Source organism: Apteryx mantelli, chromosome 21, assembly GCF_036417845.1.
Source record: "Apteryx mantelli isolate bAptMan1 chromosome 21, bAptMan1.hap1, whole genome shotgun sequence".
Taxonomy (NCBI): Eukaryota; Metazoa; Chordata; class Aves; order Apterygiformes; family Apterygidae; genus Apteryx; species Apteryx mantelli.
In genome coordinates this window covers 6,989,632-7,002,510 of record NC_089998.1, presented here as the reverse complement: position 1 = coordinate 7,002,510, position 12,879 = coordinate 6,989,632, and the positions used below count along the sequence as shown (strand labels likewise).

Here is a 12,879-nt window from a genome sequence, read left to right as displayed (position 1 = left end):
TGCACTACCTCTTTCCCTTTCAGCCGAAAATGCTGACAGATACCTCTTTCCTAATTGACTGCTTATGATGCATTCCAGAGAATATTGCTTCAGCCCATAACTTCCAGAGACAGTTTGAGTTCCTGTACAGTTCACTGTATGGGAAAGGTATTTCTCTTGCCTTCCCTTGCTTCCTTTGCAGAAGACTGACCACAGTGATTTTGGTCTCACTTCAGTGACAGAAAATGTGAGCGGGCTGTGAAACATGAAAGGTGCTAGTCTGATGCTGTTTATTGGCACTGAGTTTCAATGAAGTGCTTAGAACTGAACTAAGAAAGAGGACAAAATGCCTCTTGTCACCTAAAGCTCACTTGGACTGAAGCTGCCTTTGGCAAGGATTCGCTAGCTCTTTGAATAGTTGAGGAAAAGGAAAGAATGAAAGGTACCATCAGAGAAGACAATTTATGCTAGTTTGAGTCCTGGAGGACTGAAACATGGTGATGGGGGAAGAGCCCAAGGGTAAAGAGGTGATGCATCTTTACTGAAAAAAAATTTTTTAACCTCTACTAACTTTATTCAGGTACAATCTTCTAGCCCTACCACATGGTAAGCCTTTACCTTGATTTTTTTTTTTTTTAAGTTTCCATGTCTTGTATCTGTTTACAATAAAGATTCTCTTGACAGAAAATACCTGTATTTCTGAAGCTCCTGATAACTTGGGAGAAAGGACTACTGATACAGGAAAACAAACACTCAAATATCTATGCCATTTTTAATAGATAGTAATATACTATTTAATACAATTTAAATACTCATGTTATCCTTGTTCCCATGCTCCTTGTTTCTCATGGAAATACTTCATCATTTGTTGCTGATCATATCAAAGGCTTCAGGAGAGGTGATAAGGCATCTAGCTGAAGTGTTTGCTTGCCCAAGAAGCCTGGCAGCTCCAACACACCAGTCCTGGCCAGAGTGCTGAGCTGCTTAAACTGGCTACGGGGAGCTGGCAAACTGGTTTGGCTCCGAATCATATCAATAGGAACTATTATTGAGGAGGAAATTAGGATAATGGCAGCAGTCAAAAAGGCATTTGAAGCACTTGTGCTTTGTCTGCTGCTGGGTTGCTCATGTTCCACGTGTTGTGCACTCCTATACCCTGTGTACAGACACAGGATGGGCTTTGGCGGCCTCCAAAGGAGTCCGCCAGAAGTGCAGTGTTCTTATGGACTTGTCAGGAGAAAACGTTAATCGTCTGCAACAGGGCTCTTGCAGGGGGAGGAAGGGAAGGAAAAGGGGGCCGTTTCCCAGTTTTGTCTGAGTGCTTTCTACCTTCCTTATTTAAACTTACTGGAAGAGAAGGTATTTACAAAGATGACATTCTTTTTAACTTTTGGGGGCATTATGTGGGGGTTTCTTGCTGAAAAACTTTCTAAGCCTCAAACTAGGAGCATGTCTGGTGTGGCAAAGAACTGGAGAAAGCCTAATAAGCACTGATGAATGTTCCTGTAACCAAGATCGTTTGCCTTTCCCAATTTACGCAGCCAGCTGTCTTCTAATGCTTGTTGTGTTGATGTGTTAGGATCTGCTGTTTATACAGCTCACTTGTAAAGCAATCCATAGACTGAACAGGAAAGCTGTGGTTTACTGTTGTGAGTATGTGCTAGAACAGTTTCTGAAGTTGTCAAGTGTGTGTAAGGTGGGGAGTGGAAGAGATGACGTGCTAAATTGCTGGGAAAAAAAATACCAGGAATGAGAAGTATGTGACATTAATAAAGCAGAAGAATGACACAGCAGACTGAGGAGTGGCATGGGAGTGCGTGCAAAAGGTATGTTTGTCCAGGATCAGTACCTCTCAAGCAGGGCAACGTAATGAGTGGTGAGGTCTCCTTGCTGGCAATAGCTACAGCAGGCTTTTCCCGTTGGTTACGGAGCTTTCTAAGAAACAGCTTAGCTTCATCTTTATGTTGGTGAGACCCCTGTAACAGGAGGGAGGGAGGCACTACTGCCATGAGTATTTTTGAGTTTTACAGCATTGGATGCTGATTGCTGCCCTCCACCTTCGTAGTCCAGTCATTAAATTCTCTTGCAAGCTTTAGCTTTTATAACTACCAAATTCATACCTACTTGTGTGCAGAAAAAAGTTTGAAAACAATCTTTAAAGGCTCAAAAGTGAAATCAGGTATTTTCACTAGAAAACATTATTTCCTATTCATAAAAAAAAAGTAAGATGTAGAGGGATTTTTATCCAGATATTTTTATTTCCTTGCAGAATAGTGGACTTGCTCTTTTTTTTTCTTTCTTTTTTTTTCCCCCCAAACAATATTTCTTTCAGATGGATTTTTCAGTTGCTAGCAAGCGTTTTTGGAAGTAAATACCTTCCCACAAGCATGGGAAGTTCATTTGTGCTCCTTCTATTTGTTTTTGGCTACACAAGTAATGCATAAAAACGTCCCCATGATGTTATTGCTTTGCCTATCCTTTCAGTGCTAATGAAAGGGGAATGTCCTTTCGGGGAATGTTTTCAGTGTTTCCTGCAAAAGCCAAATGCATTTTTCTCTGGAGAGAAAAAATCTTCCCCAGGGATTCTTGTTACATGGGAAGGATGTATTGGCAGTGAGCGCCACTGCTGGGTTGGCATCTATTATTTGCTCTGTCTCTCTTCTGCCTTTTAGAGCTAGTTTTTGCACTTAATCCATCTTTGGTATGAACTGTGGCTCTTGGCTTACCTATTTACATGCACATTTGGAGCTCCAGGACAGCGAGTCAGGCAACTGAAGCTGTAAATCACCATAGAGCAGCTGTGAATGAAAATGTCAGATATGTTCTGTAAGAAGTCTGCTGAATCCTTAGCAAAAGCCCTTTAGTCTAATATTTTAACCCCTTCAGTCTAATATTGTTTTCTCCTGGGCCACTGAATTTCCTTTCAGATGAGTGTGCTGAAGTGCCAGCAGGACTCGCTGACTGTGAGCAAAAAGAGCCCTGTGAGGGTTTGAATTGCCGCTTGTTTAAACTTGTTGCTTCTCTCTTCAGTGGCCTTTAAGTTTTTTTTCATCCACTTGCATCTTATTTTACCAAACTTATTTTACTTTATTCTACCACTATGTTTGTGCCTTAACTACTTTAGTTTCTTATCTGGGTTATTAATTATAAAACAATGATTTCTCCTTGGAGTTGAGAAGTGAATCAAGTTTGTGATTGTATGATATAAACTTGAGAATGTTTTTGTGAAGCTGAAGTTGCACCAAGAGCTGAAGCGAAGCTCTGCAGCCCTAAGTGTCCCCACCAGGAACAAATGGCCGGAGTCGGGAACAAAATTCCTTGAGAGGCAGCTCCTGGAGAGGCCGCGCAGCAGTCCGACTGCCCGGTGCTTGCTCTTATCACATGCTGCTAGAAGGGTCACGTGAAGAGGCGGGGAGTCAGCTCTGCAGAGCCCTGGCGGGTTTGTGGTGCTGCTGGTGGGGTACTGGGAGCTTCCGCCTCTGATGGCGTTTGTAACTCAGAATCTGATTCAAAAGGTAAGGGAGGAGACCAAGGAATTACACCCTGGGAGTCTGTAGTGCAAGCTGGTCACAGTACTTGTAAGATACGGTCACTACTACTTAACCAATGATTAGGTGTAGCAAAGATCTGCTTTGCAAAGGCTTTATATTCTCAGCTTCTTGTATTGTATTTATTTTGAGCGTGTGAGGACCCTGTTGCAGCTATGAACTTTTCCAGTGGGCAGCTTGTCCTGCAGAGTGCTCTGAAGAATTTTTCTCTCTTGCCCTTCTGTCTGTCTGCTCAGCGCTCATCCATGAAGTTGAAATCTGCCTGTCAAAGGATAATCTCCAGGGTATTCTATATAAAGAAACAGTAGTGTCAACACAGTTCACTTCCTTTTGTAAGGGACTGTGTAGTCGACCATGAGAAATCACCAACGGATTTTTACCTCAAAGAAAATAACTTTTTTCCAGCTTGTACATGAGTCTTATTCTAATTTGGAATCCAGGTATGACTGCTCTGTTCATTTTAGCAGAGTTTATAGTTCAATTGTTGCTAGACGTGTTTCTTTTGGAGAAGATATCCATAAGCCACAAAGACACTAGCAATTGTATCTTCTCTGGTTTCAACAGCCTGTTAGACTGCGGAGTTGAAATATGTTGTTCTTAACTGTATGAAATCTGAGCCTGAGAGTAGAAAACCCTTTTGAAATAAAAAATTAAGAGCATTTAAATGTTGTCCTAAATGGATGAAACCATAAAGAGCAAGCATACCAGTAGTAGTAAAAAGGTTAGTGTTGGACTAGAGCAACTGAAAGGTACTCCTTCATCAAATATATGGTCTGAAGAGCAAGGTGTCTGTTTTACCTACTACCTAGTGTCCAGGTGCAGAGATGAAGTTGAGATATTTTTACAATAAGCTAAGGCACAGTGAAAGGCCAGAAATGTATTCTCTTGCTTTTTACCGTTTTCTCCGAAGACCCTGGAGGAATGCAATTGCCCCGTCTTCCTCTGAACTCCAGTGCTCTCTTCCAGTTCCATGAGGATGGCTTCCTTGTGCTGGAGCGTTTCTTCACCGTGGAGGAGTGCGACAGCATGAGGAATCAGATTCAGAGAGTTATAGCCGAGATGGAAGTGCCGCCGCACTGCCGCACGGAGTTCTCCACCAAAGAGGAGGAGCAGCTCCAGGCGCAGGTACCGCCGTGGGCAAGGCTGCCCCTGGTAGAGTTCTGGAGGAAGAAAGGGAGAAGGCAAACTCCTTGGATGAGCTGGCAGAAGACAACATTTTTAAAACTAGCTACTCAGAGTGGTGGTGGTCAATGCCACCCAATGTTCAGTGGTGGTCTTATCGGAGGGTGAAGGAGGAGAGGACCGATGTGGCCCTGCTGTGCTCTCAGCTGCAACGATTGCTCCTGACAGCCGTAGCAGCTCTTGTGGATAGTTGTGCTGCACTTGTTCTACAGACAGAGAACAAGGTATTTTCCAGGGCTGTAAGAGTGACAATTGGCAAAAGGAAAACATGGGTAGCCCGTGTGTGTGCAGCATTCTTGTAAAGTGCCAGTCAGGGCCAAGGAACTTAGTACTGCGGAAAGCCTTTGTAAGAGTGATTTCTGTTGACTGTGTTTTGTTTATGCGGCGGCTCGATGGGAAAAAGATGCAGGTGAGTAACTCTCTGATGGGATGGTTTGTGCATGTATTTATAAGGATATTGTCTTTACTGGAGTCTTATCCCTGGCAGGGTAGCTCAGATTATTTCCTAACCAGTGGAGACAAGATTAGATTCTTCTTTGAGAAAGGCGTTTTGGATGAGAAAGGTAAGTTCCAACCTAAGTTATCCACAGTGGGTGGAGTGAGGGGAGAGGAGAAGGCTGAGGGAGGAGACAGGGAAGAGTTTCAGCTCTGTGGACTATTCTTGCTTTGCATACCCTGTTAAATTCTTATTTTGTTTCATAGGTAACTTTCTCATTGCAAAGGAGAAATCTATCAGCAAGATTGGCCATGGTATGTTTAAATGGCAGTGTTTTGAGAGGGGTGGAAGAAAGGGATGTATTTTTCAGAAATGAGGATTTCTCCAGACCTAGCCATTATTCATAACTTTGGTTGTCTGAGTTTAAAACTTTCTTGCTCCAGAACTGATTTCCTCCTTGTTCTTACTTCTCATTGCGCTCCATCAGGACCACTGCATGCAATATTGCAAAAATCACCCCCTTTTGCCATTATGGCCACGTAGCTCCTTTCTTTGCAACCCCATGCTGGTTTGGTCTGGGTTTCCGCATTAAGTTCTTCAACTCAATTTCTCTATGTGTCACTTTGCTTTTTCCTATGTACCTCTATCACTATCTCTGCGATTCTCTCCATGCTGAGAGAACTGCAAAGATCTCACCCTCTCCTGACAGAAGACCTCAAAGTTTTCAGTTAAATCCCTCTTCAGAAAGCACTTCTAGGAGGTTTTCAGTTATGCATAACGCAGAATCACTGACATGCAAAAGTTTGGACTTCAGCCCTTTTATCTCTTATGTAAGAGACTGGTCTAACAAATTTACTGCCTAAGACTGGTCACATTCAGTACAGTTCAAACTGTCTTCCGTGTCCTGTACAATGGTGTGTTGCCAACACTGTCTTACCTCCTTTGGTGTTGTCAGCACCGTTTCTTTACTTTTCCAGGTCTCAGTTTATGACCTATTTCCTCTTTCCCAGCTACTGAACATGCCTTTTCATCCCTTTTCTTTTCAAACAATACATGGAAAGTACAAACAGGATTCAGTACATCTCCAGTCACATGAACTTTGTCCAGATTTTACTTCGCTGAACTTGGAAAGTCAGTACTGAGAGTTCATTTCCGTGGTTTTCTCAGGAAAACAACATTCTTAAGCAGAAAATCACCTTCCCACAACCCCCCTGCCATTCTGATATACTTCAGCTTTTCCTCAGAGGAAGTGAAAACAACTGCAGATGCCTGCTGACTCAGCAGCCTAACCGTTTAAGGCTCCTCTTGACTTATTTTTCTGTAGTTACTCTTTTTAGTTGAGTCTGGCTTCTTCCCTTGCTCTGTAGCAGCCCCTGCTGGAGTAAGTACACTGACCTAGCTGCAAGTTTTATCATAGCTGAGAATGAACCAGAATTTGAGGTGTTTGCCTTAAATTTTGGTCAGAGTTGGACTACAGCAAGTTTATGCGCACAAACAGCACTAACCTGCAGGTTGTGGTTCTCTGCCTAAGGGAACCAAAGATGACCCCTGGCTCATCTTTGCAGAGTTTATAATCTTGTTTTTGTAGGTAAATAAGAACTGTGTTTTTTCAAAGAGTAAATTGAGATAGTACCATCCTTCTGCCTCAGGGTCATGTATAGTATTCATCATGTTATAATTTTTTATAATATGATATTTAATCACATAATACTCGGATCTTTTTCACTCTTAGCTATACACTATTATTTTTTATATATCTGCAGTTTGCTGCCAGTGAATGATTACATTTTTGGTCTCTAAAGAAGACTGTTCAAATCTGGAAGCATCACATCACCTTAGACATGATGATAAGCCATGTATATAACAAATCCATTATTGGGAGGGCTGAAAGTTTCTGGTTGCAACTTATATTGCTTGGCTGGAGTCTTCAGCAGCCCATCATAGACAGCATCCAAATTCCCTTCTGTTAATGAAATTTTCTGTCTGAGTCATTTTTTTTTCCCCTTAGCTTTACATGCTTACGATCCGGTCTTCAAGCAAATCACTCACTCCTCCAAGGTGCAGGTAAGCTGTTACTGTTTCCTAGAACTGCCTGGAAAAAAATAAATTATGGAATGGTTAATTTTAATATTCTAGACTAAGAAGTCATTTTTGTCCATAAAAGGAAATCTAAATATTTTCTAAGAATAACGCTACATAGTGTGCAAAAAACAACAAACGTAAATTCTGGAAAGTTTGGGGTTTTTTGTTTTGTTTTTAAGGAACTGGGAAGAAAACTAGGCCTTGAGAGACCAGTAATTGTGCAAAGCATGTATATCTTCAAGGTACAGTAATTCAAGTCTCCTTGTCACTCAAGAACTAAGACACTGTTTTATTTGCGAAGCTGTAAAACTATTCTCTTCACAGACTTTTTCTTATTCTTGCAGCAACCTGGCATTGGTGGTGAAGGTGAGATTCCTATTATCCCTGTACCACACTGCAGATAATATTCCATCAGGAAAGGGGGGCAGAATCAGAATAAAGTCTGAGTTTTTTTTTTTGTGTCCTGAATCTTGTTAAGAATTGTAGGAAAAGGCATCCACTTTCCAGAAATGTTTCTACATCGTGTGTGACATGACCAAAGGGCTAATTTTACATTTGCAGCAGGCTGAAAGGTGGCATTTTAATGTATGGCTTAATGTGTATGCCAGATAGGTGGAAAGGGAAGGTCAAGAAGACAGAAGTAAGCGTGCCATCCTTCTGGCAGTTCTGAATTCTGCAAGCATCCAAAGACAGTAACCAATGTCTTTTGTTTCAGTGACTCCACACCAGGATGCCACATTTCTGTACACAGAGCCTCTAGGCAGAGTCCTGGGCTTCTGGATTGCGCTGGAGGATGCCACACAGGAGAACGGCTGTTTATGGTTCATTCCTGGCTCTCACACCAGTAAGATTATGCTATTTTGGTGTATGCTGTGAAATGCACTCTCCTTTTTTACTTAACGGTGGACAGTAACGTGGATTGTATTGTCTTCTCTGCATCACACGGTGCCTACAGAAGCATGCTACTGCCTTTTTGTTTGCTGAAAGGGCACCTTTATTTACTACAAGGTATCTCCCACTGTGCTGTTGTCAAATCTACAGTCATGTTTTTCAGCAGACAACTAACTGCCTCATTTTGCTCTTGGCCACTAGTGCATGAGATGAGCTTAATATACAAGAAGTGGTTTTGATTTAAAAACAAAACTTAGTAGTATACATGACTGACACGGTACTAAATTTTAACTTGAAACCTGGCCTAGAAACAAAGAATCTAAGGCACCAGGGCAAGGAAAGACAGAGTCTTCCTGAATTTTTAGTTACTCCAGAATCTGTATGTTAAGGTCCATTAAAACTGCTTGTGAATCTTTTCCTTTTATTTCAGTAGCCTCCTTCTGTGAGATTCAGACTCTTCCTTGCCAGGCCACTGAGACTTAAGCCCTTTATGAAATTAAGGTCTTAAACTACTGAGCACTTTCTTCCTGTAGTGAAAGTCTCTTGCTGTCTATGTTGGTGTTCCTTCCACAGTTCTTGACTGCAGCCTTGAACATATTGATCAAGCCTCATATGGGATGCAAAGAGTAATTTTTCTTATGCCTTCCAGAGTAGGAATAAACAGAGAAACCATCTTTTTTTTTTTTTCTCCCCTCACAAAACAATGTTTCTTCTCAAAGTTGCATCCCCTTCACAAAAATCCCATTTTTGTTGCCCTGAGTCATGGGCAATAACATTTTTACCCCTGACAGTGCTATCTGAGGGGAATAAAAGTCCTCTTCCGCGCACAACTGTCAAATACTGGTCTGAATTTCAGTAAACAAGAAAGCCTCCAGGGCCTATGCAAGGATCACCTGGACAGCATCCAAGCAATCGGGGAACAGTCAGTGGCTCAGGGGAACACACAGACTGAACCAGGCCAAAACTAACTCATGTAATAGCTGCTGTGACTGATGGAAGATGCCATATACTTCTAGGCACTATTGGGTTACTAGCAGTTTTGTGTTTCTTTCACTACCTATAGAGCATACTCTTTAGCTTCAAACTGTTGCTCACCTAAGCATTTACTCAGAGTAATCACACTGCTCTTAAAATATTAAGACACTCAAATTTTGGAGTCAATTGCACTAAGATTGCAATTTATGCTGTTATAGAAAAGGGGAACGGACCAAAGGTTGGCTTTGCATAAGTGTATGACCATGTGTGTTCCTACAGGCCTGTGTTGCAATGCCCAGAAAGAGCCAGGAAGGCAAACAAAAGGCAGCTGCATCACTTTCTGCCACAGCTGGAAAACCCTAAATCTTTGCTTAATGAAAAAAAACCCAAATTACTAAGGAAAGAATGGAATAAACTATAGTAATATGGTTCCAATCAGTGCCAAGAGAAATCACAGATGTTCCACAGCTGTGTAAAGTCTAGTTAGCTTTTAAATTTTTGTGCATGTTTGTTTGTTCTGTGGATTTGCAGGTGGAATTACCCGGAGAATGGTTCGTGCCCCACCAGGTACCTCGACGTGTGTCGAGTTTGTAGGGTCAGAGATGACCTATGATGACAACCGTTTTGTACCTGTGCCTATAAGTAAAGGTAAAAAAACCCGCCCCAAAACAAGACCTCCCTGCTTGGAGTTTTCCTTATGCTGAGCGTTGTTTTTAAAGGTAGCCCTGAATTTTTGGGAAATGAAACAAAACAAAAACACAATAGACTTCTTTCAAACAGGTGGGCTTATTCTTATCCATGGTGAAGTTGTCCATAAGAGCGAATTGAACAGGTCAGAGTTTTCTCGCCATGCCTTCACCTTCCATGTGATGGAAGCTAAAGACACCAGCTGGAGCAAGGAGAACTGGTAAGGTCACTTTTGTAACAGGTAGCTGAAGAAACTAGAGCCTTTTCAATGCAATAACCAAGATAAGCCTTTATTGTCTTTCTTGCGTGTCACACTGGCAACACAACGCTGTCAATACATGCAGGAAGTTGTTCTCTGCATTAGGTAGAGCTATGCTGGCCACCGCCTTGTTTAAATAAATGCTGAGGAGCTTCGCAGTATGATCTCTATGTACTCAAACTTTTCTCTCCACCAGCCCAATTGCAGTACTAGTCCTAAGATTTTCTAGTTCAGCAGCAAGTACAGCTCCCTACAGCTCACTGCATCTTCTCAGGAGAGATGAGCAGCGTCTCCACTAACTGACATTCCCTAGTATTTGTACAACTGGATCTGCTTGATTTCAACCAGCGATAAAAAAAAACTCATTTGCAATACCCGATTGCAGAACAACAGGCAATGATCTCTTGGGAACAGAACAAAATTTAAGAAAACAGAATGAGAAGCATGTTTCTTAAAAGCTTTTATTAGCCAGATTTTTTAAGTTGTCAAATCTTGGTGTTCTTAATGATTTATCTAGGTCAGATGCAATAAGCATGCGGGGCTAGGAAAAAATTCCATGCTTAAAAATCACAATGTGTTTTTGCCTTGTAAAAGTATGCAATCAGTTACATGCCTTGGGGTGCCTCCCAATTAAAGCAATTTACACTGGATAAACAACTGAGTGCTGAAAAGACAGAACTACTGAATTTGTAATGTTCAAACTGAAGCGTTCTAAATGTTTGCTTTTTACTCTTGCTAGCCAGGCATTGTCTGTATCGGATCTTGCCCGAGGGGCTGCTAGTTAAAATGCTCCTTTGGGCACAGTTAGTTTCTGTCAGTAGCACCTTGGTTAGTATTGATTTCACATTGGAACTGGAATAGCCTCTGAAGTTTTGTTTTTAACTCTTCTTTACTTTGTAGGCTCCAGCCAACTCCTGAACTGCCTTTTCCATCACTCTACACCTGAAATTAGTGTTTGGCTTCTGGAGTCAAATAGTTGGTCAATATTCCTTTCTGATTGCTTGTTCCTGTTCCCTTCAAATATAACTTTCCTTAGATCAGCTCTCAAGATTCATTTATCTTCTGCTCAGGAAGAGGCGTCTTCACACAGCTGAATATGTCGCATTAGACAGCAGCTCTCTACTACAGCATGAGCCCTACTAGCACTGACAATAATCTCCCAGTCCTTTTGGTAAGGAAACTTCTTCAGTCTGGGGAACAGACCTGTAAAGACCATTGCACCTTGACTGTGGGACCAGTTAAGAAGTACTTCTTCTTGAGGACACTTAGTATTTTCTTCTAGTTTAGTCAAGATCTTATGTCTTGTTTATTCACTTGGTCAGGTTTATCCCAGCAACGCAGGTGAATCTGTCTTGTGAAGATAGCTGACTTTTAGCCCTAGATCTGTCTTGCTGCTTGAATAATACTAATTAAAAATAATCCTGTTGTGAGCAAAATGAAGCAGGGAGTCTGCTTGTAAAATCATTCTTCTGACTACTTCTGGCAAATTGCAGCTGAGTGTTTGATCTCTAGGTTTAACTCTTGTTAATTAAAAATATTACAGATCTTAGAATTCATGCTGAAGTTATGAAGACAAAAATTCAGAAATTCATTATAAAATTTAAATTAAAAAAAAAAGAAAACCTCATTTTCTGTTCATTCATATCCTCTTTGAGGAGGACATCATGGAACCATGATGTCATGGTTCCATGGAACAATCCATGGAAACATCCTTGGAAATGTGCTCTAGGTGGCCCTGCTTGAGCCAGGGGGGTTGGACTAGACCTCCAGAGGTCCCTTCCAACCTCAACCCTTCTGTGATTCTGTGAACCTTCTCCCAATATACTAGGCCAGAGCAAAGATACGTGATAACTGCTTTTGACTCTAAACATGCACAAGAACAAGTACTAGCCCAAAAATCCCAACAAAAACAAACCTATAGGAAGATGAAATCCAAGGAATGTTAAAAATTACACTGGAGGCAAGCTCATGCCTGTATCCTAAACCAAACAGAAGCCACATAGATTTAATTACACTGGCACTGGTGTGCTGGCAACCCCGAGTTATGAGCCTGGTCTCATCAGTGCACTAACTGCACTAACAGTGCACTAAGGTTGTAACCTTAAGACTGCTCAGAGCCTTGGCAGAGTGAGCTTGTATTTTCTTGCCATGTAGATATGCCTGTAGCTGCTGTGAAATTCAACTCTGCTTTGAATTGTTACTTAGCCATTTATTGGTGTTGTCAGTGACCAGCTAAACTCTGGTGGTTGGCATTTCTAACTAAATGAGCATATTTCATAGGAATCAATCCTGAGGGAATATACTCTGCCTGGCACAAATGATGCAAAATGAAATTAGGTATTTTTTAATACCTAATACGCACAAGGAGAGTTGCTGCTCTTTAGCTAAATGCTTTTTGTGTTCTCAAATGTATTATAGCTGACAACATGATTTAGTTCAGCTCAGCAGAGCACATGCAGCATTTCTTAGAAATTGCAATAGACAGTATCTCTCACAGTAGCTCTTGGGGTGTTTTAGAGATGCCAGATCTGTAACAGCTTGGAAGTGCTGTATTATGTACAGAGAAACTAAAGCAGAGTAGGTAGGGAACAGGGAGAAGGAAGAAAGAAGAGAGACTATAGAAATGAAATGCTGTCATCAATGAGAATGAGATTACTTCTAAGGACTGTCATGTAGTCTGGAGTTAAGTGTCCCCTAGCAAATTTCTGTGGCCAGCCAAGCTAATAAAGCAAAACCACGGCAGAAGTCAGGAGATGAGGTTCTTCATCTCCTAAATATTTCCATTTTTTTTTCTTTTACTTTCTGAGTGCTTAGTATCAATTGAATATTTTGAAATCATG

General features: G+C 41.4%; 1 protein-coding gene across 6 annotated transcripts; it reads left to right on the top strand.

Annotated features, from left to right (window-relative positions):
• Nucleotides 1-750: 750 nt before the first annotated feature.
• PHYHD1 (phytanoyl-CoA dioxygenase domain containing 1) lies at nt 751-11,479 on the top strand. 6 transcript variants are annotated; one of them, XM_013949680.2, is made up of 11 exons: nt 751-3,494; nt 4,494-4,652; nt 5,197-5,272; nt 5,412-5,459; nt 7,154-7,209; nt 7,407-7,469; nt 7,572-7,593; nt 7,943-8,071; nt 9,625-9,741; nt 9,874-10,000; nt 10,940-11,479. In XM_013949680.2, the coding sequence occupies exons 1-11, from the start codon at nt 3,462-3,464 to the stop codon at nt 10,983-10,985; spliced, it is 876 nt and encodes a 291-aa protein (XP_013805134.1). In that variant the 5' UTR covers nt 751-3,461; the 3' UTR covers nt 10,986-11,479. The 6 variants fall into 6 exon arrangements, with proteins under 6 accessions (XP_013805134.1, XP_067165171.1, XP_067165173.1 ...); XM_067309070.1 differs by having other exon boundaries at nt 7,380-7,469; XM_013949679.2 differs by having other exon boundaries at nt 3,474-3,494; nt 4,438-4,652.
• Nucleotides 11,480-12,879: the final 1,400 nt, after the last annotated feature.